Source organism: Loxodonta africana, chromosome 24, assembly GCF_030014295.1.
Source record: "Loxodonta africana isolate mLoxAfr1 chromosome 24, mLoxAfr1.hap2, whole genome shotgun sequence".
In the NCBI taxonomy this organism is placed as follows: domain Eukaryota; kingdom Metazoa; phylum Chordata; class Mammalia; order Proboscidea; family Elephantidae; genus Loxodonta; species Loxodonta africana.
The window spans coordinates 62,353,676-62,379,304 of record NC_087365.1 but is presented as its reverse complement, the minus strand read 5'-3'; the positions used below and the strand labels follow the sequence as shown (position 1 = coordinate 62,379,304).

At 56.5% G+C, this 25,629-nt stretch overlaps 1 protein-coding gene across 4 annotated transcripts in view; it reads right to left on the bottom strand.

Annotated features, from left to right (window-relative positions):
• SLCO4A1 (solute carrier organic anion transporter family member 4A1) overlaps nt 1-25,341 on the bottom strand; it is a 29,212-nt gene extending 3,871 nt beyond the window's left edge. Inside the window, exons 1-11 of one of the 4 annotated variants that reach the window (XM_064276319.1) lie at nt 25,213-25,341; nt 10,868-11,746; nt 9,650-9,740; nt 8,916-9,037; nt 8,321-8,432; nt 4,457-4,611; nt 3,372-3,567; nt 1,726-1,891; nt 1,451-1,644; nt 1,106-1,170; nt 210-358 (exon numbers count right to left, since the gene is read on the bottom strand). In XM_064276319.1, coding sequence (XP_064132389.1) covers nt 210-358; nt 1,106-1,170; nt 1,451-1,644; nt 1,726-1,891; nt 3,372-3,567; nt 4,457-4,611; nt 8,321-8,432; nt 8,916-9,037; nt 9,650-9,740; nt 10,868-11,660 — 2,043 coding nt within the window. In that variant the 5' untranslated portion in view covers nt 11,661-11,746; nt 25,213-25,341. Of the gene's footprint in view, nt 1-209; nt 359-1,105; nt 1,171-1,450; nt 1,645-1,725; nt 1,892-3,371; nt 3,568-4,456; nt 4,612-8,320; nt 8,433-8,915; nt 9,038-9,649; nt 9,741-10,867; nt 11,747-23,374; nt 25,138-25,212 lie in introns of those variants that run through there. The other 3 variants (XM_023540812.2, XM_003421796.4, XM_023540813.2) reach the window with 3 other exon arrangements.
• Between the last annotated feature and the right edge of the window lie 288 nt (nt 25,342-25,629).

Below are 25,629 nucleotides of genomic sequence, written 5' to 3'. Positions count from 1 at the left end.
GAGGGAGAGCCTGGGTCATCAGGGGAGAACCCGGGTTGGGGGGAGAACCTGGTGCAGGGGAGAAAGCCTGGTGCAGGGGGGAGAGCCTGGGTCAGCGGGGGGAGAGCCTGGGTCAGCAGAGGGAGAACCCTGGCTCCTGGGGTTATCAGGGGAGAACCCGGCTCAGGAGGGACCTACAGTGCCCCGGGAGCCGGCCCCTGCCCACTCACCTTGCACAGGAGCCCGGTGGCCAGCATGTACTGGCTCATGGCCCCGTTCTGATACATGAAGCAGGAGCCCTGGATGCCGCACTGGTCCTGCCAGAGTAGGCATGACTTGTCGATCACCCAGCCGAAGGCGATGGGCCCCGGGATACCCCCTGCAGAGAGAGGGGGCTCAGGACCCAGCAAGTGGCTCTCGGGGAAGGCAGTGCTGTGGACATCAGGGGTGATGTTGCTGTGTTCTATAGAGCCAATCCAACTCATAGAAACCCTGTAGGACAGAGCAGAACTGGCCCATAGGATTTCCAAGGCTGTAATCTTTACGGGAGCAGATCTCTGGGTCTTTCTTCTGCAGAGCTGATGATGGGTTCGAACCACTGACCTTTCCATTAGCAGCCGAGTCCTTAACCACTGCACCACCAGGGCTCCTTTCAAGGGGCTCAGGGGATGTGAGTCTTACTTCTATGGGGACTTGGCATCTAGGGCTGGGAAATTCCCTGATGTCTCTGGCTCCTATAGAGCCTTTGGTTAAGGAGGAAAAGTAGTCCCTGGGTGGTACAAAAGGTTAACTCACTCAGCTGCTATCTGAAAGGCTAGAGGTTCAGGTCCACCCAGAGGCACCCTGGAAGAAAGGCCTGGCGATCTAATTCTGAAAAATCAGCCATTGAAAATCCATCCTATGGAGTACGGTTCTACTCCGACACACATGGGGTACCACGAGCTGAGAGGTTGACTTGAGGGTCACTGGTTTGTTCTTTTCGATTTGGCAAATGAAATGACAGAGGGCCCTCTAGTGGACAATTAGGGGTGCACGCTGCCTGGCTTGGTGAGTGGACCCTGCCAGCGCCAACGTGCAGTCAACACCTTGCCCAACTGTACATGGCTCCCCCTATGCTGCGCAGTACCTAGCGTTCTAACGACGATCCACTGGATGCCCAACGCGAAGGACCTCTGCCAGTCGCACACACACCTGCAAGGACGACGCGGCGTTGGCTACAGCAAACAGAAGTCTCGCCTTGTCTCACCTCTGCTCCAGGGCCAAGTCCCGCCAAGCCCCAGGCCCCCTCCCCACCTCCCCAGTGGTCAGCACCCCGGCACTCCTGGGGCAGCGAGTTGTGTGCTGCCTGTGCAGGCACAGGGCCTGGCACATTCCACAGTAGGACCGCCCGCCATGGGGTCTGTAGAGCTTCCACCATTGTGGGCTGCAAGGAAAGATTCCACATAAGAGAGACCCAGGCCGGGTTTCTTACCGTAAGGTTGCCGTTAGCGCAGGAATGCTGCTGAGGAATGTAAAGATAATTACAACGAATATGAAAACCAGAAGGAGGGGCTTTCTCTGACAGGCCGAGGTGCATTTTCCTGTGGTGGCATGGCCAAAGCCAGAGGAAAAATTCTGAGGGATACAGCTACAATCTCGGTATACCTGGGGAGCCCAACAACAGCGCTGATTACACAAGGAAGGTCCAGGGGGCCCCTCCCAGGTCCACCACAGGGACAATGGGCCTCGGGCAGCGGCCACACTCACCTTCCGGCCACTGGAGTCTCTGGTGGCTGCCGCCAGGCACCCCGCGTGGCAGGGTGAGTAGTACATGGTGCCATCAGAGCCACACACGGGGCTGTAGTGCTCAGGCCAGCAGTTGCAGGCGGCATTGCAGGCAGCTGTCAGCTGCAGGTGGCCCTCGGGCAGGGGGCTGCAGTGGGAGGGGAGGGATGCGGGATGGGGCCCAGGCACAACCTGGGGTCCTGTCCCCACCCCACCTACATCTGAGTGGGCCCTGCCGGTCGGTGCCCTTGGGTGGTCAACACCCTGGACCCTGTTCTGGGAGATCATTGTCTTACGCAGCCTCCCGTGACCTGGTTTTTGCTTGCTGGGTGCCCTTGAGTCAATCCTGACTCATAGTGACCCCACGTGACAGAGTAAAACTGCCCATAGGGCTTCCTTGGCTGTGATCTTTACAGGAGCAGATTGTCAACTCTGTCTCCTGCGAAGCCACTGGGGGGTTCAAACTGACAACCTTTTGGTTAGCAGCCAAGCGCTTACCCTGTTCAGCTCACTTGCCTGGAATGTGTTTGCATTTTGGATAGGCTGTGCCTAAAACTGGTGCCAGAGTACAAGGTGGAAAAACACCTTCTTCCCTGTGCCCAGCTCCCTCTTCTCAGCCCAGGCCAGTGGCTGCATGCCTCCAGAGACGGTTCGTATGCGTGCAGCAAACATGCACACACATGCTCATATGCATGTACACGTACACACACACACACCCCTTCCCTTCTCCTTTTTTGTCTCACACCAGAGCACAACCTATTCTGTTCCACTCCTTCCTTTTTCTGCTTGACAACGTGTCTTGGCAATGGCCCAGAAAGAGCTTCTTCGTCCCTTTGAATGCCAGTATAGTAACCCATGGGATGCACGGCGGTTTAGCCAGGCCCCTACTGACCAGGTTTTAGGTTGTTCCCAGGCTCTTGCTGTTTCAGACACGCTACAGGTCCTCTCTCTCCCTCTGCTCTCTCACCCTGCAAGCCCATCTACATGGCAGGTTCCTGGGAGGGAGACGGCCAGGTGGGGCTCAGGCCGTGTGTACATTTGTAACTTAGACATTCCCAGATTGCTGTCCTACAGGTTGCAGGTGAAGACAAGCCTTGAGGACACCGGAAGGTGGGTGGTTGTTGTCCCAGGGCACAGAAGAGGAGACTGAGGCCCACAGAGATGAAGAGCTAGGACTTGAGCCCAGGTGTCCTTAATGGCTGACCTGGTGCCATTTTACAAATGAGCCTTAACTGAACTGGCACTGGGTGGTGTCCTCCTTGGCCATCACTGCTCCTTGTCCTGCCGGCCCTCCCCTCAACCCAGGTGAGTCTCCTCACAGGTGCGTTCCCACACAGATTTGTCTCCACACAGGTGAGCCCCCACACAGGTGTGTACCTTCACACAGGTGTGCCTCAACACAGATGTGTCTCTATATGTGTATCTCCAAACAGGTGAGCCTCCACACATGTGAGTTCCCACACAGATGTGTCTCCACACAGGTGAGCCTCCACACAGGTGAGCCCCCATACAGGTGTGTGCCTTCACACAGGTGAGCCTCCACACAGGTGTGTCTTCATACACATGTGTCCCCATGTCATTGCCCTAGCTGAGAGTCTCCCCTCCATCCAGACCCCACCTGCCCTTACCTCCTGCTGTAGGTGGCTGTCACGCCAGCCATGGGCACATTGGGGCAGTGCAGGAAGAACATGAAGAAGGCCAGGAGGCTGGTCAGGGTGCAGAGCCCGCAGAACTTGACCATGGCTGAGCCACGCAGCTTGAACTTGTTCACCAAGAAGCCACCCAGGAAGGTGCCACCTCCTGCTGATGGCACCACCAGGTACCCTGGGAGGAGGTGTTCAGTAAGGCCTCAGGGGGGTATGGCCAGGAGGAGCATCTGGATGCCATTAGTTGGAGGAGGGGATGGTGGGACCCCTAATCTGGTGCCCTCTCCTGCCCAGGGAACGGAACCGTAGGAGGTGATGTCTGGCTGAGAGTGACTACACGCTGCCCAGAGGCCCCCTGCCCTCCTCCATGCCCACCCCTGATCACCCATGCCTGGCACCTCCCTCTGGTCTGGGTGAGGCTGAGGAGGCCCCGGAGCTCTGGAGTACCCTGTGAATGCTCCAGGAGGGTGGATCAGAGGAGGTTGCCCCACCTGCACAGCCCCAGGAGGGTCAACCAAGCCCCCAGCCATGGGATGCACCCACCAGGCAGATGCAGGTGCTCTGGCTAAAAGGTCTGAGGCCCCGGGACATTGTGTGCCCAGCTTATGGGGCACCCAGGGTCTGGGTGCTCAGCGGGCACTGCCCCCAAATTTTCTTAGCCAGCCATTGATGCCTGCGGCCAGGGCGCTGGGGTGAGGAGTGTGCCTGGTGAGCTGGAGCCCCACCCCCACCCCCTCCAGTCGAAGCTGCTGGCAGTGCATACCCACTCGGATGGGGCCCTGATGCAGGGGACTGGTCAGCCACCAAGAGCTGCAGCCAGAGCTCAGCAAGCCCTTGTGGAAGGGCAGCCGCTCATCCTGCTGCCTAACAGTTGTGCAGCAACATGGACTTGATGAAAAGCCCAAAGCTGCTCTCTGTTTGCACTGGCCTGGAGGGGACCCTCCTGTGCTCACGGTTGGAGCAGCCCTGTGAGGGTCTTTCTAGAAGATGCCCTCAAAGACCCTCATTTGTCTGAGAACTCACGAGAAAGCAGAGACCTCCCCCTGAGATCCAGTGAGTTTTCTCACCAAACAAGGTGGCGGCTTCTGAGGCACTGAGGCTGAACTGTGACTCGAGGAACTTGGGGCCAAATGTGGACATGCCGGCAATGAGCATGGCCTCCATGGCCCCGGCCAGGCAGAGCAGGATGAACGTGGGGTTCTTCAGAAGGATCCAGATGGAGCTGGATGGAGGCGTGGGGGCACGGAGACCAGAGAGAAGAGACAGAAGGTCAGGATGTACCAGGTCCCAGATTGAGGACACCTTGCCTCTCCCACCTGAGCACGAAGGGCTCCCGTTCTGAGAGTGGTATGAGTGGAGGCCAGGTGAGCTGAGGGGACAGCCTGCTAGGCCTCAGGGACAGAGAGCTAGCACCCTGAGGCTGAGCCTGTGGCCGCTTAGTGGCAAGGCTGACTATGGAGTCTTATCACTGCCTGGGCCAGAGTTCTGGCTTCAGAGACGGGACAGCCCACACATCTCTCCAGAGATGTCAAGTAAGCACAACCTCAGTTGAGTCACCTCTGGGTGACGCTGTAAGGGCAGCAGAGGGGCCTGCAGGGGAGCTGGGGGCTGGGGCACAGGAGGTGGCTGGGCCAAAACCAAGTCCAGGGCTGGACAGCCCCTAGGCAGGGGCACTAGGGCCACTGAGGGGTGGGGCCTGCTCACTAGCCCAGGAGAATGGTTGGATTTAGAACAAGAGGTCCCCTGAAGAACCCCCAGGGGCTGGGCTGGCTCCCCAACTTCTCTTGGTTTGCACCTGGGGGGATCTGTGGGGGGCCTAGTGCCCCCTTTCTGAGGACTGAGAGGACTCGGGCTGTACGGGTGGTGGGGGTGTGGCTTCCACACTCCACGTGATACCTGGTCTTGGGCACAGGGCATTCGCTTAAAAGCTGTCGCACACTCAGCTAGACTGGGTTTTTTAGGCATCTCTGAAGTGGACTATCCACCTGGACATGCCCCGGTCAACCATGGCAGCGCCCTGGGAAGGCAGCTAAAAGTCTATTAAAATGTGTCAAAATTCCAAAAAAAAAAAAAAAAAACCTCTTTACTAGGTGCTATGAGTTGATTTCTGTCCCCTAAAAAGATATGCTGAAGTCCTAACCCCAGAGCCTGCGAACATGACCTTGTTTGGAAATAGGATCTTTGAAGCTGCAATCAGTTAATAGGAGGTCACACTGGAAGGGTGTGTCTGAATCCTACAGGACTGGTGTTATCATAAGAAAAGCCACAGACACAGACAGACAGAGGGAAGAGGGTCATATGAAAAAGGAGGCAGAGACTGGAGTGATGCCGTCAGAAGCCAGGAACACCAGGGGCCCTCAGAAGCTGGAAGGGGCAAGGAAGGGCCCTCCCGTGAACCGGGGTTCAGAGCACGGCCCTGCCCACATGCTGACTCAGGCCTCGGCTTCTAGTCTCTGAGAGAGCAGTTTCTGTAGCTTAAAGCTGTGGTTTGTTAGGGCAACGGCAACTGACTCATGCCCTGGGCAGTGAAGGGTGTAGAATTTTGAGATAAATTCAGAAAGTACAACCACTGGGAAGAATCCCAGACAAAGAGCCTGTCTTTCTCTAGGGGGCAGAAATCACCCACACTCGCCAACTCCAGCCCCTGTGCTCAGCCTCCCAGCTCCATCCAATGCCTCCTTTCAAGCTTCCTGGGACTGAGCTCAGCCTCCGAGAGAGCTGCAGGGCCCTTGACCAAGACCAGGGGTGTTCCCTGATTGAGGGTCACTTCCCTGTCCCCAAACTTATGAGTGACCCCATCAACAGACACCCCTGGTTTGCAAGTAAATTCTGAAGGAAGTGGGTCCCCATTTTAATCAGGAGGGGGAACAAAAACCATCTTGTTAGTGTCTGCTGTCTGTGAACCTCAGCAACTCCGTGACCATCCCCACGTGTCAGATGTCTGGGCTCTGGACCCTCCACAGCAGATGCACATCCACCAACCACAGAGCGACCGCTTGCAATAAACGACCATCACCCACTGACACAGGGGCTCGGTGTCTCCCATTAGCCCCTAACACGGGGCTTGGCCTCTCGCTCCATGGCTATGGGCCCTGGGTGTGTGAGGAGACCTCGTTCCTGTGTGCACGCAGGGACACTTTATTGGGGAAGCAGGATGGCCTGGAGATCGGGGCTTAAACACACCCGCTCCTAGTTCTCGTCACAGTCACACTATGAGGCAGGGACCCCTTCTTCCCCATGCGAGCCAGCCTAGTAAGCTGCCATGAGGAATTGGAGCACTGGCTAAAGCAGCTTTGTGCTTCATTTTGGAGGCCGCAGGTCAAGAATTAATTTACTTCTGAAGGAGTAGAAATGTGCAAAGGCTATTTGGGGTTCAAAGGCTATAACCAGTCTTTGAACCTCAGAACTCCCAACAGACAGTTTGGGGGTGCTGATGGTGAGGAAGGGCCAGTCCCCCTCCGGCTTTTAGACACACTAATGACGTGGAGATGCTGATGGAATCCTGAGGTTGCTGAGAGCTGACACCACATGCTCGCTTCGCTCCCCTCCTGATGAAAAACCGGGCCACATTTTCAGACCTCTCTTCCGGACTTCAGGGCTGAAAAGGGTTTCTTTCAGGCTGACTATTTTCATCCCATGTCTCAAAGAAGGAAAAGAAAACAGAACTTGGAGGGATTTCCACCCCAGAATGACTCAGGGGCTGGTCTGGGCTGGGCTGGGTGGGCTTGGACGTCGGTCCCCAGCCAGCTCCTTCCCCAGCTTGGGGTTGGGTGGGGCTGCTGGTCCCTTCCTGAGTTTTGCCCAAACCTGCCCTTGTGGAAAATGCCCTGGGTCTGGGGACAATCGCCACTTTCAGCAATGAGGGGAGACCCTCCTGGCAGCCTACACACTTCTTTGTTTCATGGCCCCAGCCTGTAGCTTCCTTGGCTGAAATTCTTAGGCTGAGTTTGCTCAGGAATTACTCATGGCCTTATAGAAGATACAAGTTCTGGAATTTTCTATAAATAAAAACCGGTTTGGGGAACTAAGCCTGGGCCTGACTTCCCTTATCACTTGAGGAACTGGAGAGGCCTGCCGTCCCCCATCCACGTGGGTACAGGGTGCCTGGCCCCCAGCCCTCCACCTGAGCCCTTCAGTGTCTGGATGCTGGGAGACACCTACTGTCCCCCGTCCACACGGGCACCAGACTATGGTGCACTTGGTCCCCAGCCCTCCATTGAGCCCCTCGGTCTATGGGTGCTGGGAGAAGGGAGGCTGGCCCTCTCATGATGTCCGGTAATACCAGTCATTCTGGCCCTAGGCTTGCTTGGTCATGCTTCAGGCCGGCCCCCAGCGGGCAGCTCCTGGCTCTTGCAGGCAGTCAGTGGAACAAGACTTGAAAAGCAGGTAGGTGGGGCAGCAGGGGTTTCTGGGGGCTGATGCCCTCCACCCTGCCGGGGGGAGGAGGGTGGAACTGATCATATGACTGATAGCCCCACTCCCAATGTAGCCGTTAGACCAGCTACTGAGAGGCAGGACCAAGGAGGTGCTGGAGGACGGGGGGCTCAGTGCACTAGTCTCGGAGGCAAAGAGGCCCCAGGCCAGGCAGGCAGGCATGAGTCAAGGGCTGTGGGCTGCCCAGGCTGAGGCCCTGAACCTCCTGCAGGACTGACCTTGAGGCTGGAGCCCTAAGTTGGGACCATGACCTCCACCCAGGAGGCTCCACCTGCTGTTCCCCCACCTTTCAGCCCCAGCCGCAAGGCCAAGACTGAAACTCCAGTGGCTAAGAGTACAGTGAGGGCCGCACACCCTGTGACCCTACAGGGGTCACCCGGCCCTCCCCCGACCCAACCCTGGGGCTGTAGCATGGGGGAGGAAGAGCCTCCCTGCCGTGGGTCCCTCAGTGGCTCCCAAGACAGGGCCCTTGAGTGTCCCCAACCCCTGGTGCTTACAGAGGCAGGTCCCAAACGGTTTTCCCAAAGTCGGGGTTGGCTGTGGTCCTGGGGCCACTGTCCTTGAGCTGGTGGGACTCTGATGCTCTCGTGACCACGTAGTGCTGGGCTCCTGGAAGAGCACATGCATCAGGGGCCACACACTGCCTGAGCCGGCAGGTGGCGGTGCCCCATGGGTGCCAGCCCCTCCTGTAGTACATTGTGTACATTCGAGCTCCAGCCTTGGTCCCAGGTGGTGGCATGGGACAGCCGTGGGCAGATACACCGCCACAGACAGAGGCACCACCGGGAACAGAGGCGGGAGAGTGGGTAGTCGGGACTCGAGGGAAGAGAAATTAGGGTGGGGAACTCCCTCGGCTGAAACCAGCTCGTCCCAAGGATCCCAAGGAGGGAATGGGTCCCCAGGATGCCCTGCAGGACAGCGAGGCTGGGTCTCCCATCCATGGAAGATTGTGGCCCATGACCACCCACAAGCCTCTTGGTTCAAAACGACCAGGAGTGGATGGATGTGCTGTGACTCTGCTCGTGTAGGATGAGGAAGGGCAGGAAGTGGCATGTCTGTCTCCACACAGACTCAGGGGAGCAGGACACCCACCTGGCAGCTGCCGAGGGTAGCCGAGGATGGGGATGGTGATGAGAAAGGCAGCGGCCCCAGCACCCAGGAAGCCGACCCACCAGGCACCGACCCACAGTGGGCTCTCCGTGGTTAGCGCCGTCCTGGGGACAGACACCAAGCTCTGGTCAGCGCTTGTGGCAACACGTGCCCTCTGCTCATGCACATTGGGCCCCCTTCTGGCTCTTTCCACGAGCAGACGTGGCAAGCCCTCAGCACATGGTCTGCCAGCCCAAGGCACAGCCAATCCTTGGCCCAGAGCTGCCTCCCTGCTGCTTGGCCTCCCCCGGTGGCCAGGGACCCAGGTCCTCTCTCCCTCTATCCATCTGTTGGTCTCTCTCTCCTGCTTAAATTTACAAAAACTAGCATCACAAACAAAAGACACCAGGACACGAGAGAAACACAAGGATCCCACACGGGCAGCAGAAAAACCTGCTGTTGTTCACAAAAGGCTCCAGAGAAATTGTAACTATGTCTCAGGCAGTTTCCGAACAGCCCCTGAGCCTTGGCTGTGGCCTACACCTGCACTGCCTCCCCCAGGCCTAGCCGACAGACCCCCAAAGCCCCCCAGTGCCAGTCAGGGGCAGGCACCGGTGCCCTCTAGGGCTCTGAACAGCTAGGCGCCAACCCAGCCTGGATTCCCCATCACACGCCGCCAGGCCAGAGACCTCCCAGGTGTGCAAGCCCGTCTGTGCACAGACAGCATGGTCACTCACCGCCGGCCCACCTCCGTGTAGATGTTCAGCAGGGCACCCCCCACCAAGTAGCCGGCTGCGGGGCCAAGGATGGCTGCAGTGTAGAAGATGGCTGCAAAGGAAGCACAGTGGTCAGTACCGCCAGCCCTTCTGGGTAGCACAGGGCCGCAGACACAGCTCACAGCCATGCCCCGGCACATGGAGCCCACACCCCATCATGGGGAGCCCACGCCCTGACACAGGGAGCCCATGCTTTGGCACATGGAACCCACGCCCCGACACAGGGAACCTGTGCTCTGACATGGGAGCCCGCCCCCCAACATGGGTAGCCCACCCCCTGAAACAGGTAACCCGCGCCCCTACACAGGAGCCCGTCTGTGACATGCAGAGTCCACTCTTCGAGAAGCCCCGCCCTGCTGGCCAGCCACCCTCTGCCAAGGGCCCAAAGGGGTCCTTCCTGGGGGCTGGGGGAGCACAAAGCTGCAGCTCAGAGAGGCCAGCTGGACTCACTGCTGTAGCCCAGGGAGAGCTGGCTCGGAGGCACTTTGGGGGCTTCTGCACTTGTTTCAACAACCACTAGAGCAGATTCAGTGAAGCCCTGAGACTGCCCCCAAGGCCCACACCTGGCAACGATGCTGCTGCCTTGATTTATTATGTACAAATCTTCATACATATAAAGAACAGTCTGGAATGGTTTTGTTTTTCTGCTTATAGTCCTCGTTCTCCCAGTCTAATGCCTCCAGGGTTCCCCCCATCTACCCCTCCTGCTGCCAGACCCTGAGCAGAGCTGGTGTGTAAGGGGAGACATGAGAATGTTCCGGGAGGTCTGTCCCTGGTCACTCATCCGAACCCAAGAGTCTCATCACTAGGTAGACATGCTGGGGCACCTGAGGGCCACAGCAGGAGGGGACGGTGCCCCCCTTTTGGCTGCTGGTGCCTGACCACAACGTGTGCACTGTGATCCCTGCCCGGCAGCCAGGCAGGCAGCGTCCGAGGCTGCCACTGCAGCAGCAGCAACAGATGAAGGCAGCACTCTCTCCCTCACCTGCGCCACCCCAGGTGAGATAAGAGTCCCTCATCTGCTATCCCAGAGGAACACCTGGACCCCAGGAGGCCACACGGGCAGGGGGCTTGGATGGGTAAGACTGGCATTGTCACAAGCACTACCACAGGTCCAAAGACAAGGAGGTGTACTCCCACCTGCCCGCCCACCCACTTGTCTCTGCTGGTGACACTCACCAATGTAGACGGGCGAGTAGCTGGACTTAACGTTCTCGTCCAGGTAGGTGACGCCCAGCGTGTAGAGCGGCGTGGCACCAGCGCCGTGCAGGAACTGCCCCAGCATGAAGACCAGCCGGTAGTGGGACAGGCCCGAGGTGCTGTCCACGCAGGCCGTACTGTTGTTGCCCCGGCAGGTGGTCACCTCCTCAGCCGCCTCCACCTTGTAGTGGCCAGCGGTGAAGTGGGGCAGTGCGAAGGTGAATGAGCCCAGGCCCATGAGCATCACGCCCCAGCCCAGCCAACGGGGCTTGTGGCCGGAGCCGCCAAAGTAGCTGACAAAGGTGAGGCATAAGCAGGAGGCAATGTCATAGGCACTGGCCACCAGGCCGCTCTGGTAGCTGTTCAGGTCGAAGCGCCTCTCGATGGAGGTGATGACGGTGTTGATGAAACCATTCACCGTCATACCCTGAAGGAAGGATGCCAGGCACAGGAACAACAGCACGCCCCGTGGCGTGTTGAAGGCCTGCAGGCACTTGGGTGTGAAGCCCCACCAGCCACAAGCCGTGCCAGGTGGCTCTGTGGACACGTAGTGTACCTCAGAGTCTGGGCTCTGGCCTTGCTTTCCAGCTCTCAGCTCGCACAGGGGTCTGCTGCAGGGGTCCAGGGGGCTGCTGCCCATCAGCATGCCCAGGGACTCTCTCCGGCTGGGGGGCATGTGGTCAAAGCTAGGGCTGGTGGCCGAGGCCAAGCTAGGAAAGGCGAGCTGGGGCATGGAGGCGAAGGGCCCGTCCCCCTTCAGGTGCTGGGGCATCCCTGAACTGTGCTGGGCTTTCCAATCCGGCAGCAGGGGGCCGTCAGGTGGGTTCCAGGGCCAAGCACGGCTAGGTGTTACGTGTTCTGTAGGAAGGATTTCTGGTTAGGAAAACTGCATCTACCCACACACACATCCTCACCGCAGTGAACGTTCCAGACCCTGTAACCTTGGGGCAGCAATGGCTCTGCCTGCCCAGCATCCACAGTCCAAAGGGGCTGACCCTCTCTGACCCAGGCCCATGCCACCAAGTGTCAAGTCTCACGGACCCAGGATCCGCTCTGGGATGGTTCATGCCGGCCGGACAAGGGCTGTCAATTCCAGCACCCTTGTTAGAACCAGCACCCTCATTATCAGAACTGGAGCACTCATTATCAGGACCCTTGTCAGAACTGCCCAAGAGCTCAGACCTTTTCCCAGCAGGTGTGGAGCTGGTAGCAGCAGGGCTGGATACAGCTAAAGTGCCCTGATAGACTTCCTGGGGGAGCCCTTCTCCCCACGTGACACACCCCACATTGTGCACCAAACCTGACCTTAGACCTGCTCACTCCCGGGAAGCTCTTAGCACCGTAGCATGAAAAGGAAATCCTTCCTAGTCCAAAGTTCGGAGGGCATGGACATTAGGAAAGAGGGGAGCTCACCACAGGGGTCTCCCCAGGATCCAGAAAGAGCCTGGGGGGGTTCTGATGCACTGGGCAGCCACTGATGGGGCCAATTCTCAAAATGTCAAATAAGGTGACAGCCTTCTGAAGTTCTGTGGTCAAGCCAGCAAGAACTGCATGCAAACCCCATCTTTCTGCCAAACTCCCCTCAACCCAGCTCTGTCCTGCCCCCAATCCAGCCCCCAATGCCCACCTGCCCACTGAACCCAAAGAACCAGCCCCTGTGGAGTAAAAGCTGTCTGTGAGGCTCTGGGGGGCCCTGGGAAGCCCCTCCAGCACCCTCACATGCCACACCTATTCTTAGAGAGGGAAGCGCTCACTGCCATTGGCAGAGCCTTCCAAACACCATGGTGTCCACTTCATACTTTGTGCAGCTGCTAAGTTCAAGCTCTGCTTTGGACCCACGGATGTGCTGGGCTCTGCACTGGGCCAGCAATGGGTGGGACGGTGGCCCCCAAAAGACGTGTCCATCAGGAACCATGAATGGGGGCTCATTTGGAGAGAGGGTCTGTCTTAGTCTCCAGGGTCTGTTGTAACAAAGTACCACAGAGTGGACGGCTTTAAAGAACAGGAATGTATTGTCTCACAGTTCTGGAGGCTAGGAGTCTGAGACCAGGGTGTCAGCTGTGTTGGTTCTCTCTGAGGCTCTGAGGCCCCTCACCCAGTTTTTCAGTGCCTCCCAGCAATCCTTGGTGCTCCTTGGCTCACACATGCATCTTCACATTTGTCTCCATGTCTCTCACCCTGAGCCAGTGTGACTTGATGTTAACCTAACTGATCACACCTGCAAAGACCGTATTTCCAAATATGGGTCACATGCTTGGAGCTCACGTAAGCCTCCAGGAGGCTGCACTCCTGCCTCTGAGGGCCTGGGGCAGATGCAGTTGAGCCAGAATCAGCCAGTTTTGAAGAACGCCACTCACTGTGACATTCTGGCACAGCTCTTCCCACAACCCTGCACATGGTGCACTGGCAGTGAGCTCTCACACCCAGCCAGGCTCTGCAGGGGGGATGAGGTCCATCTGACAGATGAGGGGAGTGGCCTGAGGGATCAGTAACCTCCCTGAGTCCACAGAATCAGCTGGCCGCAGGTAGGACTCAACCCAAGTGGGCTGTGAGCATCACTGCTCCCCCCCAAGCATGTCACTGAAAGAGCCAAACCCCAAACATGGCCATTCAACATGGGCACACAGTTTCCTTGGGCATTTAACACGGGCTGTGGTGTGATGACTTGCTTTTATATGGTCTTTCTCCCCATGGTCTTGTGACTCCTACAATATTATTAGGTGGGACTATGCAAATAAGGTGCTTGTGGCCCACCGAGGGAATTGAACAGCTTTCTAATAATGCAAATAAGATGCATGGAACCCCTGTGGGGGTGGGGCCATGCAAATAAGGTATATGGAATCCTAATGAGGGGATTGGTCAGTTTTGCCATCCCACTAGGTTTAAAAGGCAGCCAATCCCAGAGCAGAGGGGAGACCTCACTATAATCAAGAAAGAAGAAATGGGAGCAGATTGTGTCCTTTGGACCTGAGGTCCCTATGCTGAGAACCTCTTAGATCGAGGAGACAGAGAGAGCTGTAACACTGGAGACAGCTCGAGATGGCAAGAAGTAGCAGGAGAGAAACAGCAGCAGCAGAATCAAGAGACTGGCAGGAGATGACATGTTGGGATTCCTGGCCCACAAAGTGAGAGAGCTGAGTGCCTTTGGGCAGGAGGCTTCTTGGAAGAGTGGTGTGCCTCTGAGCACTTGGCAGAGCTAGGCTTGCCAACCCACAGAGAGAGCTGAGCATCTTTGGGCCAAGGCTTACTGGCAGAGTGGGGTACCCCTAGGCCCTTATTGGCTGAGCTAAAGTGCTTTGTAACACTTTCCTGAGCAGGGCAGAGGCTGGGCCAGCCCAAGACGCTCAAGGGGCCAAGGATTCAGAGGCCAAGGGCAAAGGAGACGCCGAGGATCGAGAAGCCAAGGGCAAGTGTCTGGGCACAGCCAAGACACTGTCCTGACCAAAAAACTGCATCCTGAGTCATTCCTGATTCTGAATTGTAACCTGTTACTTCCCTAATAAGCCTCATAACCATGAGTACTGTCTGTGAGTTCTGTGTGGCCATTGCAATGAATTCTTAAACCCAGCAGAGAAGTAGAGAGTCCCATGGAAGGAACGACTGGTGTCAGAATTGGTAAAAAGGTTGGAGAGAGGAGGTATGTTTGACCTTTGCTTCACAGGAATCAACTTTGGGCTGATGCTGATGGTGATTCTCTCTCCCCCTTGTGAAGTTAGAGTAGGTCAGACACCCCCACCACACCAGTTTTACAGTTGGTGTCAGAAGTGGGATTTGTCGTAATGGCTCCAGACTCAAAGAAGCATGGGATTTGTACAGAAAGAATGAAGGGGCAGGTGAAGCGAAACTTTTGATTCTTAGATCATTACTTTTGTTGTTGTTACCTGTAATGGCTGAAAGGAAAGTAAAAGATGTTATGCTGCAGCTGAGGGGAGAAAAGCCACGCCTGGAGTGTCTTGGGGCAAAAGCCAGGCCGGTTAAACAAGATGATTGATGGGGGGCCAGGGTCTTCTGGTTCCACCCAGCCAGAGGCCCAAGGCCATATGCATATGAATGGGAAGACAGTTAAGATGTGAAGAAGAGAAGATGAAACTGGAATGTTTTAAAAAAGATTATGTGTTTATCTGAATGTACTATGGGTATTGAATGCTTCTCTGTGTTGTAAAACAGACATAAATGTATGACAGAAATAAATATTGGATATTATAGATTACAGAGTGTGTAACTCCACCTTCAGCCAATACTTGATTAGATATGCTTAAAGGGGAACTAGAATTTGCCTGAAAGAAACACAAGCTGTTGGTTTGAAAGCAGTAGTCCTGTGTATAGAGTACTGGGGGCTTAGGGTGAAAACCTGAACCCCACCTAGAGTCTTTCCAGTCAGGAAATTTGCATTTGGAAAGACATGAACGTCCACTCAGAACTGCTGAGAGACCAGAAGACTTGCGTTTGAAGAAAGGACCTGCAGAAAAAAAAGTGACTTTCATTTTTGAATTTCAAGGGATTCGCCTTTGGGTGCATTGAGGCAGGAAACACCAGTGACCATCAGAAGATCCCCCTTCTAGAACTGAAAGTTAAAGGGAGCCAGCGAGTAGACAGCCTGGTATGCTCATTTGAGGTGAATGTCTCAGGTCACAAAATAAATGGGAGTGGAGGAAGTGCAGCAACGAAGAGATGGTCTGAGTTTGGACATGTTCCTTTGAAACCCGTTGACCTAGGCCTGGTAGCCAAGGATGAGAGAAGGGACAAGGTGGTCTGGGCAGGGAGGTATGTGGACTCCCAAGCCTATGGCTGGTACTTACTGACCTCGCTTGGAGGCTAGGGATGAGCTGACCCTGACTGAATGGGGATGAGATCACCTAGCCCCAAGTAAAGGGGGAAGAGGAAGAGAGATGCTTGACACCGTATGCTGGTGTAGATTGCTGCAATTTGATGACTTGCTCTAGACTGGACTTTGCTTATGGATGCAGTTTCTCAAATTTCTAACCAGAACAGAAGATTCTTCAGATCAAGGAACATGCTTGTCTCCTCAGAGTACTGGCTAGATAGGGATGGGCAGTTTAAACATCGGTATCTAAAACGAGGGAGATAAAGGCATGAAATAGCTGACTTACGTGCTTTTGTGGGTGTGTTTACACTCAAAATGAGGGGGCCAGGGAGGATCCCCCACTGAATAGATTCCTATTCCTGGGTCTGGGGAAGATAGGGTGAGGGAAGAGGCTGATAAAATTATATGATTCAGCTGTTAATTGTTAACAGAGTTAATTGTGACTGTAAACACTGTAATTGTAGAAGCTGTAACTCTGAAAGGGTGGACTAAGGGAAAGGCACAGCTGGACAGGAGTACAGTGGCCAAACCAAGAGTTCCTTAACGGTGTTGTGATGATGATACATTGAGAGAAGCTCAGAGCAAGGGAAGAATCTTCTCTCAGTTAAATTTTATCGGAGGCCAGAAAAGGTGACGATGAGTTGAAATTTTGAAGAACCTGACTAGATCAGATGGACACCTGCAGCAGACCTGAATGGCTGGTACCTGAGTAACCTCACCCTGAGGACTCTTTGCTCTACTGCAGAACTAATTGTGGATGACTCTTTTGGACTGGTAAAATGATTGGGAGGGGGAAGTTATCCTTTGGGTACAAAAGAACCATGGCTAGAAAAGCCAGGAAGTGGCATGCGGTGAGATAAATCACTTTTCTACGGACTTTTTCACCATGGCCTTGTGACTCCTATAAAATGTTTGAGTGGGACTATAAAAATAAGGTGTTTGTGGCCCACCAAGGGGACTGGACAGCTTTCTAATAATGCAAATAAGGTGCATGGCACCCTTGTGGGGGTGGGACCACGCAAATAAGGTGTATGGAACCCTCACAAGAGGATTGGTCACTTTTGCCATTCCACGAGGCTTAAAAGAGTGCCAATCCCAGAGGAGAGGGGGGACCTTACTGCCACCAAGAAAGAAAAGATGGGAGAAGTGTGTCCTTTGGACCCAGGGTCCCTGTGCTGAGAACCCCTTAGACTCAAGAGACAGACAGAGAGCAGTAACATCGGAGACGGTGCAAGACAATGAGAAGTGGCAGGAGAGAAACCGTGGCAGCAGAACAAGGAGATTGGCAGGAGACGGCCCATGGAGTGAGAGAGCTGAGCGTCTTTGGGCAGGAGGTTTCTTGGTGGAGTGTAGTGTCCCCGGGCACTTACTGACAGAGCTAAAGAACTTTATAACACTTGCCCAAGCGGGGCAAAGGCCAGGCTGACCCAAGAGGCCCTCGTGAAGTTAGAGGAGGTCAGACGTCCCCACCGCACCATTTTCACATGGGCATTCAACATGGGCATATGGTTTTCCTGGGCATACAACATGGGCATTCAACACAGACACAAGGTTTCCCTGGGCATTTAACACTGGCATTCAACACGGACACACGGCTTCCCTCGGCATTTAACACTGGCATTCAACACGGACACACGGCTTCCCTCGGCATTTAACACGGCATTCACCAAGGACACAAGGTTTCCCTGGGCATTTAACACGGACATTCACCACGGACACAAGGCTTCCCTTGGCATTTAACACGGGGATTCACCACGGACACAAGGCTTCCCTGGGCATTTAACATGGACAAAAGGTTTCCCGGGGCATTTAACATGGGCAGTCACCACGGACACAAGGTTTCCCTGGGCGTTTAACATGGACAAAAGGTTTCCCAGGGCATTTAACACGGGGATTCACCACGGACACAAGGTTTCCCTAGGCATTTAACACAGGCATTCAACACGGACACAAGGTTTCCCTGGGCATTTGACACGGGCATTCACCACGGACACAAGGTTTCCCTGGGCATTCAACACGGGCATTCAACACAGACACAAGTTTTCCCTGGGCATGGCGCTTTTAGGCTGTTGATGGCCAGGGAGTGAGGTGTGGGCCGCACAAATCCCACTCCAGCCACCCATGTACACTTCTGGAGCTTTCGTTATAGGGCTGCCACCTCTTGGTGGACCACTGCTTCTTGGTGGGCTGCCACCTCTTGGCAGGCCACCACCTCTCTGCTAGCCACCACTTCTTAGCGGGCCACCACCTCTCCGCAAGCCAACACATCTTCAAGGCTGGCTCGGTCACGACAAGTGCTGATGCCATGAAGAGAGCCCTTGAGAGCAAAGCAGTTTCTAAGCTTTAATAAGCAAAGCTTCCTAGAGGAACAGTGACCCACGTCACATGCGTAACACAGGCTGGCGACAGACATGCTGTCCCAAGACCACAGCCAGGAGCATATTTTCTGCATGTGCCTCTAGCCCAAGGGGCAGAGCAGGGAGGGGGGGTACTGCTCTCAAAAGCAATCTTTCATACATGCACACATGGCTCAAGTCCAAGATTAAGACCATGGAGGAATATAGAAAAGGCTCAAAAAAAAAAAAAAAAAAAGGGCTCAAAACTACCCCAAATTCCAACACCCAGAGACCACTCCATGTTCACATTTTGGTGCATTTCCTTCTAGTGTTTTTTCTCAATACATGTACACACACACACAGAGCTGTGGGGTACACTGGGGAGTACACTGAGAGTCAGGGAGCAAGAGGCAGCATCTGCACATGCGCACACGTGCACATGCACAAACCTGTGCACACATGGCCACTGCACATGCACACACCAGTGTGCAGACAGCCACTGCACATACACACACAACTGCACATGCATGCATCTGTGTGCACATGGCCACTGCATATACAGACGTGCACATGCATGTACCTGTGTGCAGACAGCCACCTGCGCATACACACACCTGCACGTGCACACACCTGTGTGCACACAGCCACCTGCACACAACCTGCACATGCACACACCTGTGTGTGAACATAGCCACCTGCACATACACATGCATACACCTGTGTGCACACAACCACTGCACATACACACATATGCACTTGCAGACACCAAATATCTGCAAGTGGGCATACACAAACATTTGCACATAGACACACATACACATCTACACATGCACACACATCTGCACGTGTGCCCACACACACATATATCTGCAGAGGTATGTACATAAATAACAGGGGACTTGGGATGGGGCCAGACCTCGAAGAGAAGGGCCACCCCAGGCAGAGGGCAGCATGGAGCACAGTCCTGGGGTGAAGCAGAGCTTTAGGGCACACGCTTGGAGGGATCCCACATGTTGCAACACTGATGAGCGCTTCTGAAAAGATATGATGGATCCCGGGGAGTCACCTTTGGTGGCCATCCTACGTAAATGGCCTGCAAAACCAGGACCCAGGCACCAGTGGTCTTCGGACACCTGCACAGCCCTAGAGTCTGGGCAAGCTGCCTGCAGATGGTGTCATTTAAACCTGGCCTTGGGTCCTTTGCTGTGTGGCGGATCAGAGCAGACTGCTGCAGAAGTGCCAGATCCAAAGCAGGACTTAGAGCAAGGCCAGACTGCCAAGGGCCTGTCACCTGGAATGGCCACAGGAAAGAGAGCGACTTCCTGTTTGAAAATAAAAACCTCAACAACCAAAGAACAATTAGTTGTACGTTGTCCAGACAGCTCCCTGTTAACACCGGCTGGCCTGGATGAAAAGCTATGACTCTCTGACTCGTGTATGTAAAGCTTCACATTAAACTACACATTTATCACATACGTTTAAATTAAAAAAAAAAAAAAGTTTACATTAAACCCCCCAAAATCCCAAACTCATTGCCATTGAGTTGATTCCAACAGAGTTGAAAGCCCCATAGGGTTTCTAAGAAGCAGCTGATGGATTCAAACTGCTGACATTTTGGTTAGTAGCCGAGCCCTTAACCACTGTGCCAACAGGGCTGTGTTTAAATTAGTGAATTTAAAATCACATTTCAAGTGCCAGCCAGGTGACATGATGTTTTCCCTTGTCCTACAATTGTGAACATGAAATGGGCCACTCAGCCTCTGACAAGGCCCACTCCTGGCTCCCCGGAGCTACGCATGCCTGCGGAGCCAGCCCCAGGCTTTCTGCGATCCACGCTCCTTGCCAGCACACTCAGACAGGCCTTCTGCCTCCAGGTATCACATTCCCTTCCGGAGGCTGGGGTTCTTCCCTTGGACGCGTTCCCTTATTTGCAGCATTTTCATTGGAAAGGGGGCAGCTGGGCCTTCCAGGGACTCAAGGGCCAAGTGCGGCAAGAGCACTTAAGAAACCCCAGCCCTACAGGGGGTCTAAGACGGCATCTGGAGCCACTCTGGGTCAGCGCTCACGCTCCAACCATCTCACCCCAACCAGAACCGCCGGTGGACCCACCCTGGGCCGCTGTGGCCTCTGGGCCTGGCACCTGTTCCCCCTCGGCTCCTTCCACCTCCTGCTGCCTCCTGCTCATGGAGAACCTTTGAAGCAGGAAGAGGCTCTGCCACAGCCCAGATGGGTTCCATCACCTGGGAAGGGCACAGATGCAGAGCATTTGGCCGCACGTGAGGGCGAATAGGAACGGGCCCCCTCCAGCCATGTGGGGAGCATGGCGCTGCTGGAGCAGAGTGGATCCATCCCCTGGACCCACCTGACCCTCAGACTGGCAAACGGCTATGCAGAGGCAGAGAGGGGAGCTGCGAGAGCCCCCATCCACCGCCAGAGGCCATCCCGCTTCCGCAACCCTGGAAGTCACAGGCCTGCTGAGGGTTAGCCAGGGCGGTTTAGGAATAGGACAGTGCTTACCCTGCAGCCTCCACCAGGAGGTTCTGCACTTGGGGCTCCTGTGGGGAGTGGTGTGCGTGCGTGTGCGCATGTGTATACAGGTGTGTGTACATTGTGCCAGAGTACATGTACATTGGGTAGGTGTGTGTGTTTGCATCACAAGGGTGCGCGTGTGTGGGTGTTCATGCACGTATGTATGTACATGTGGGAATGTGTACATGTGTGCATGTGTGCCTATGTATGTGTGGGAGTGTGTACATGTGTGCATATATATGTGCAGGAGTGTTACATGTTCTGCATGTGTGGGCATGTGTGCATATGCGGGAGTGTGTTCATGTTATGCACATGTGGACACGTGTGTATGCTGTTTTAGGAGACCACAGTTCTCTTCTGGCTCCCTGTGCTGGCCTGGCTGTTCTCTGTGCCTTGAGGGCAGAAGTGCTGAAGTTTCTTTGCCTGCCTTGACCAGAGCGTGTGGCCGGTTGGCCTTTAGAGAACTCCACGGCCACTGAGGAAGCCCCTGGTGTTCTTACATGGGAAGTGGTATGTGTGCGCAGCTGACCACACCAAGTCTCTGCAAAGTGGGACTGAAATAGCTTTCCCATGTACATTTCACTTCCACTCATCCGTTTACTCAGGGATTTAGGCAGACCTTGTTTCCACAGTTGGAGGCTGTCCACAGAGTCAGCTCTTGGCACAACCAGGCGGGCAGGACCCAAGGTGCCCAGAGTCCCATCTGAGCCTCAGATGGGTGGCCTCTGATCCTCGCTACGTCCAACCCCTGCTCCCAGAGGGACAACTTGCCGGCAGCAGTGGCTTAGCAGGTGCCCCAAGGAGGCCTGGCCCCGGGTAGGCACTAGGGTTGCATGGGCTCCTCTCCTGAGCTGTACTTGAACACGTGGTAGTAAGGGACCACAGATTTCACTCTTCTAGTTTCTTTGTGCTCCAGCCAGCAAATTCCAGGCTGTAAGCTGTGCCTTCTCCTGGCCGCACCACAGCCCATGCTGTCGAATGGGACACGCCCCCAGCCCCAGAGCCCTAAACTGCCTGCGGCATCCCTCTTCTCCACATCACAGGGGAATCTGTGGAGACCCATCTCTCTTCTCTTGCCTCCTAAATCCACGCTGGTATCCATTCCTGTGAGTGGGGACATGGTGGAAGGTTTTCACTTCTCTAAGACGAGGCTCAAAAGATTTTCATAAAACAGAAACCCACAGGGCAGGATTTGGGGCTCCGGCATGCTCCCAGTTTGCACGGCTGGGTCAAGTCAGCATCAGGGGAGGGAGCAGGAAGCTGCCTGCTTTGCATGGGCCAACAACGAGGGGTGTCTGTGGGACCTTGAGGAGGCCAGGTATGGGGCTGCCTTCTCCAGAAGGACCTCTCCACCTGGTGGGATCCTGCTGCCTCAGCGTGCACAACCCTGCTCCCTTTTCATCCCCACCGCACCGAGTGACCAAGTACGGCCTACTGGGACTAGTTTAGCTGGTGCCATGAGGGGGTACGGGGAGGGCAAGAGGTGATGAGGGGGCGTGTTCATGTTACGCACATGTGGACACGTGTGTGTACTGTTTTAGGAGACCACAGTTCTCTTCTGGCTCCCTGTGCTGGCCTGGCTGTTCTCTGTGCCTTGAGGGCAGAAGTGCTAAAGTTTCTTTGCATGCCTTGACCAGAGCATGTGGCCGGCTGGCCTTTAAAGAAATCCACGGCCACTGAGGAAGCCCCAGGTGTTCTTACGTGGGAAGTATCCTCTTTTCTGATTCAGTATTCCGTCCATGGAGTTGAAAACAACCCTCACGCCCCCTTCCTCCCCCCCCCCCGCAATTCCATGGAAGATTCTAGAAGCATACAGCGAGAGAAGCTGCCCTGGAGCCAGGCAAGCCCTCCCACATTGTGCAGGTCACAGCCCTCTCTGAGCCTCAGTTCCCCCACCTGTACCATGGGCGTGATGTCATGGGGAGGAGAAAAGGAGCCCGAGGTGAAGGAGCCAGCCCCTTGCCACTCAGGGCGGGGCCTGGGCACCTTGTAGTGCCCCAGTCCGCACACTAGTCTGCCCGTCCACCCCGCTCTTCAGCCTCTTTTCACTCCGGGGACAAGGACGAGTCTCCCCATCCACACCCCTGCTGCCTACTTCACCTCGGTTGCTGGTGAGGAAGTGTGTGCACCAGGTCATCTCTTCCTGTTCCTGCAGGTCAGGGGTCCCTGATGACAGGGGCTGTGGGGGGTAGGGGGCGCAGGACTCCCAGTGGGGCAGTGAGTCCTGGGGCACCAGCTCCTGCCCGTGGGTCTGCTTTGGGGCCTGAGGCTCTGGTTCTGGGGCCTGGAAGGTGAGTGGGGGCCGTGACCCTTGTGAATGGGGGGTGAGGGTAGGCGTGGGGCAGGGTTGCTGGCCACTAGCCTTCTTCAGAAGGAAACCCCACCCCGCCTTGCTGCAGTGGGTAGGGGTGTGGATGGGATGCTAGTGCAAAGGGGCTGGGGAGTAGAGCAGCCTTTGGGGGTGGGAGTCAGTTAGGACACACAGGAGAACCCACACAGTGGCAGCCCTCTTTTGGGGGCTGCCCTCTGAGCTGAGTCACCAGACCCAGCCGCTGGAATAAGGGTAGGAAATCTGCCCCAAGCGGCCACTGCCCTCATCCTGCCCACTTCCACTGCCCTGGCCACCTCCCCCTGTGGGGGGGGGGATGTACCAGCATCTGCTGGGGGCCACACCTAGGGAGCCCGGTTAGGCCATACCAACCACGTGAACAATTGTCCAGGAGTGCCTGCGGGCCCTGCCCAGCAGGAGCGAGGACAGGTGCTTGGGAGCAAGCTGGCTCCCAGGAGCCTCCTTACCCATTGCCATTGATGGGAAATCTGGGCTGTGCAGGGTTCCCCATAACTTCGTCCTCCCTGCTTCCGCAGGCCTTCAACAGCCAGTCAGACACTCTTGCTCTCCTAACTGTGGCCCCTCTTTTTGGAGACTCCTCTTCGTCTCCACCCTGGCTCTCCTGGGTTACCTTCTTCCCTTCTTTAGGAATAGAGCTGTGAAGTGGTTACCAGCCCAAGTCTGGAGTCAGACCAGCCTGAATTCAAACGTCTCCACCACTCTCTAGCTGTGTGGCCTTGCGTAAGTCACTTAACCTCTCTGAGTCTCAGTTTCCTCACTTGTAAAATAAGAGTGATAGTAGCTACCTCAAGGAGTTGTGAGGATTAAATGAGATAATCCTCAAAGCCCTTTATGTGGGGCCTGGCACATTCTACATGCTCCATAAATCATCCCATTGTCATTGTTATTATGATATTCCATAAGTGGAACCAGCTGAAATCGGGGTTCTCTCTCCCCTGAAGTTCATCCTCTCCCCCTCCAATAAAAACTTTGGGCACAACTGTGTTCCCCTTTCACTGAGCAGAGCCCGGCTCCCCAGAGCCAGCTTCTGATCAGATATTGGTAACCCCAGTTTCAAAAGCCACAGCCCAGAAGCAGGGAGCTGAAACTTTGGTTCAGTCGCTGTGGAAAAGTACTGCCATTCCGGAACAGGTCTCCAGACAGAGCGGCAACGGCTCCTAAGACGACCTCTCTGCAGCCCGCCCCTGGAATCGCAGCAGCCTCCGCGCTCAGGGCGGCGCGTGGGAGGTCTCCAAAGCCGGGCCACCGTGGGCTGGGAACCCGCTCCCCGTGCCGGGACAGGCCAGTCGGTTCTGCCTTCCTTTGCGGCGCGGGGTGGTGGCGCTGGCCTGTCGCTGCCGGAGCCAGCTTCTCCCCACCGGCTTACGCACTGTCGATGCTCCGCTGCGCAGGTGGAAATCCCGGCGTCGGCCCCGGGTTTCCGGGTCGAGGGCCAGCGTACCGCTAGGCGCCAAGGGCCGCGCTCAGTTTCCACCCTCCCAGCCAGGGCCGCCCGTCAGCGGCGCGGGAGCGCTGGGTCTTCCGCCCGCGTCCTGGGGAGCTCGCCCCCATCCCAGCCGTGAACCTGCGCCGGGCGAGGGGATCTCACGTGGCGTGACAGGGCGGGGACAGGGGAGCGGCCGGCATCGCGGCGGCGGACATCTCCGCCTGAGCTCCCCTCCCCGAGATGTCCCGAGAGCCGCAGGCGCGAACAAGGTCCGGCAGCGGCCGCGAAGAACTTCTGTGAACAACCATTTCCTCCTTGACTCAGCTGCCGACGCAGGTGGGTGACCCGCCGCAACCACATGGCACCCTTAACCACATGGCACCAGGAGGCGCGTCTGTCCTCCGCCTGACCCGCCACCAAACCTGGCCGCTTCCTCCATCCCCTTCCCAAGCACCACTCACCACCCACCCTCCAGCCCTCCGCATCCGCTGCTGCAGGGACCCCGTTCCCTTCTCCCGCCTTCTCGGGACTCAGGGAGGTGGGGCAGGTTCCAGCCCGGGAGCTGGGAGCGAGAAAGGGTGCACTTTGAGTTCCATCTCCCAGAGGCGGCTGGGTTGTGGGCGATGGTCCTCGCTCGGTCCCTCTCGTGCCCCAGGCGAGGGGCTCTGGGCGCAGGCGGGGGCCCCGGCTTCCCAACTCCTGGGCCTCCCCACCGAGCCAGTCCGGCCCTTCCTAGATACCCCCGCGCCCTGCCCACCGGCAGCGGACACCTGCCAGCTCTGACGTCAGCAGCTGGCCTCCGCGGACCTGGCCAGCGCCCCCCACCGCCCGCCCGCGCGCCGCGCCCGGGACACTCACCGCTCGGACCAGGCCGCAGCGCTGCGCTCTCAGCTCTTCCCGCTGCACGAGGCTCTCTCGGACTTCATTCGTAGGCCGGCCAGCCCCTCCGCAGGCGGGGGGCGGGCTCGGGCGCAGGGCGGCCTCCCCACCGCGGCCAATGGCCGCGCCGTCCGGGCGGCCCGCCCCGCCCCCAGCCCGCCCACGAAACTGACAGCCGGGCCCGCGGCAGGGGCGGGGCCCGCTGGGCATGGGGCGAGAAGGGTGAGTGCGGGGAGCAGGGAACCGCGACGCGTCTTCTTCGCCCCCATCGCAACCACCCGGGCCGCGGAGCCCCTCGGAGGCCGGCGTGGAGCCGCGCGCTTTCCGCGGACGAATCTCCTCCTAGCCCCAGGAGACCGGCGTCCGAGGGTTACAGTCGAAAACGCAGACCCGAGA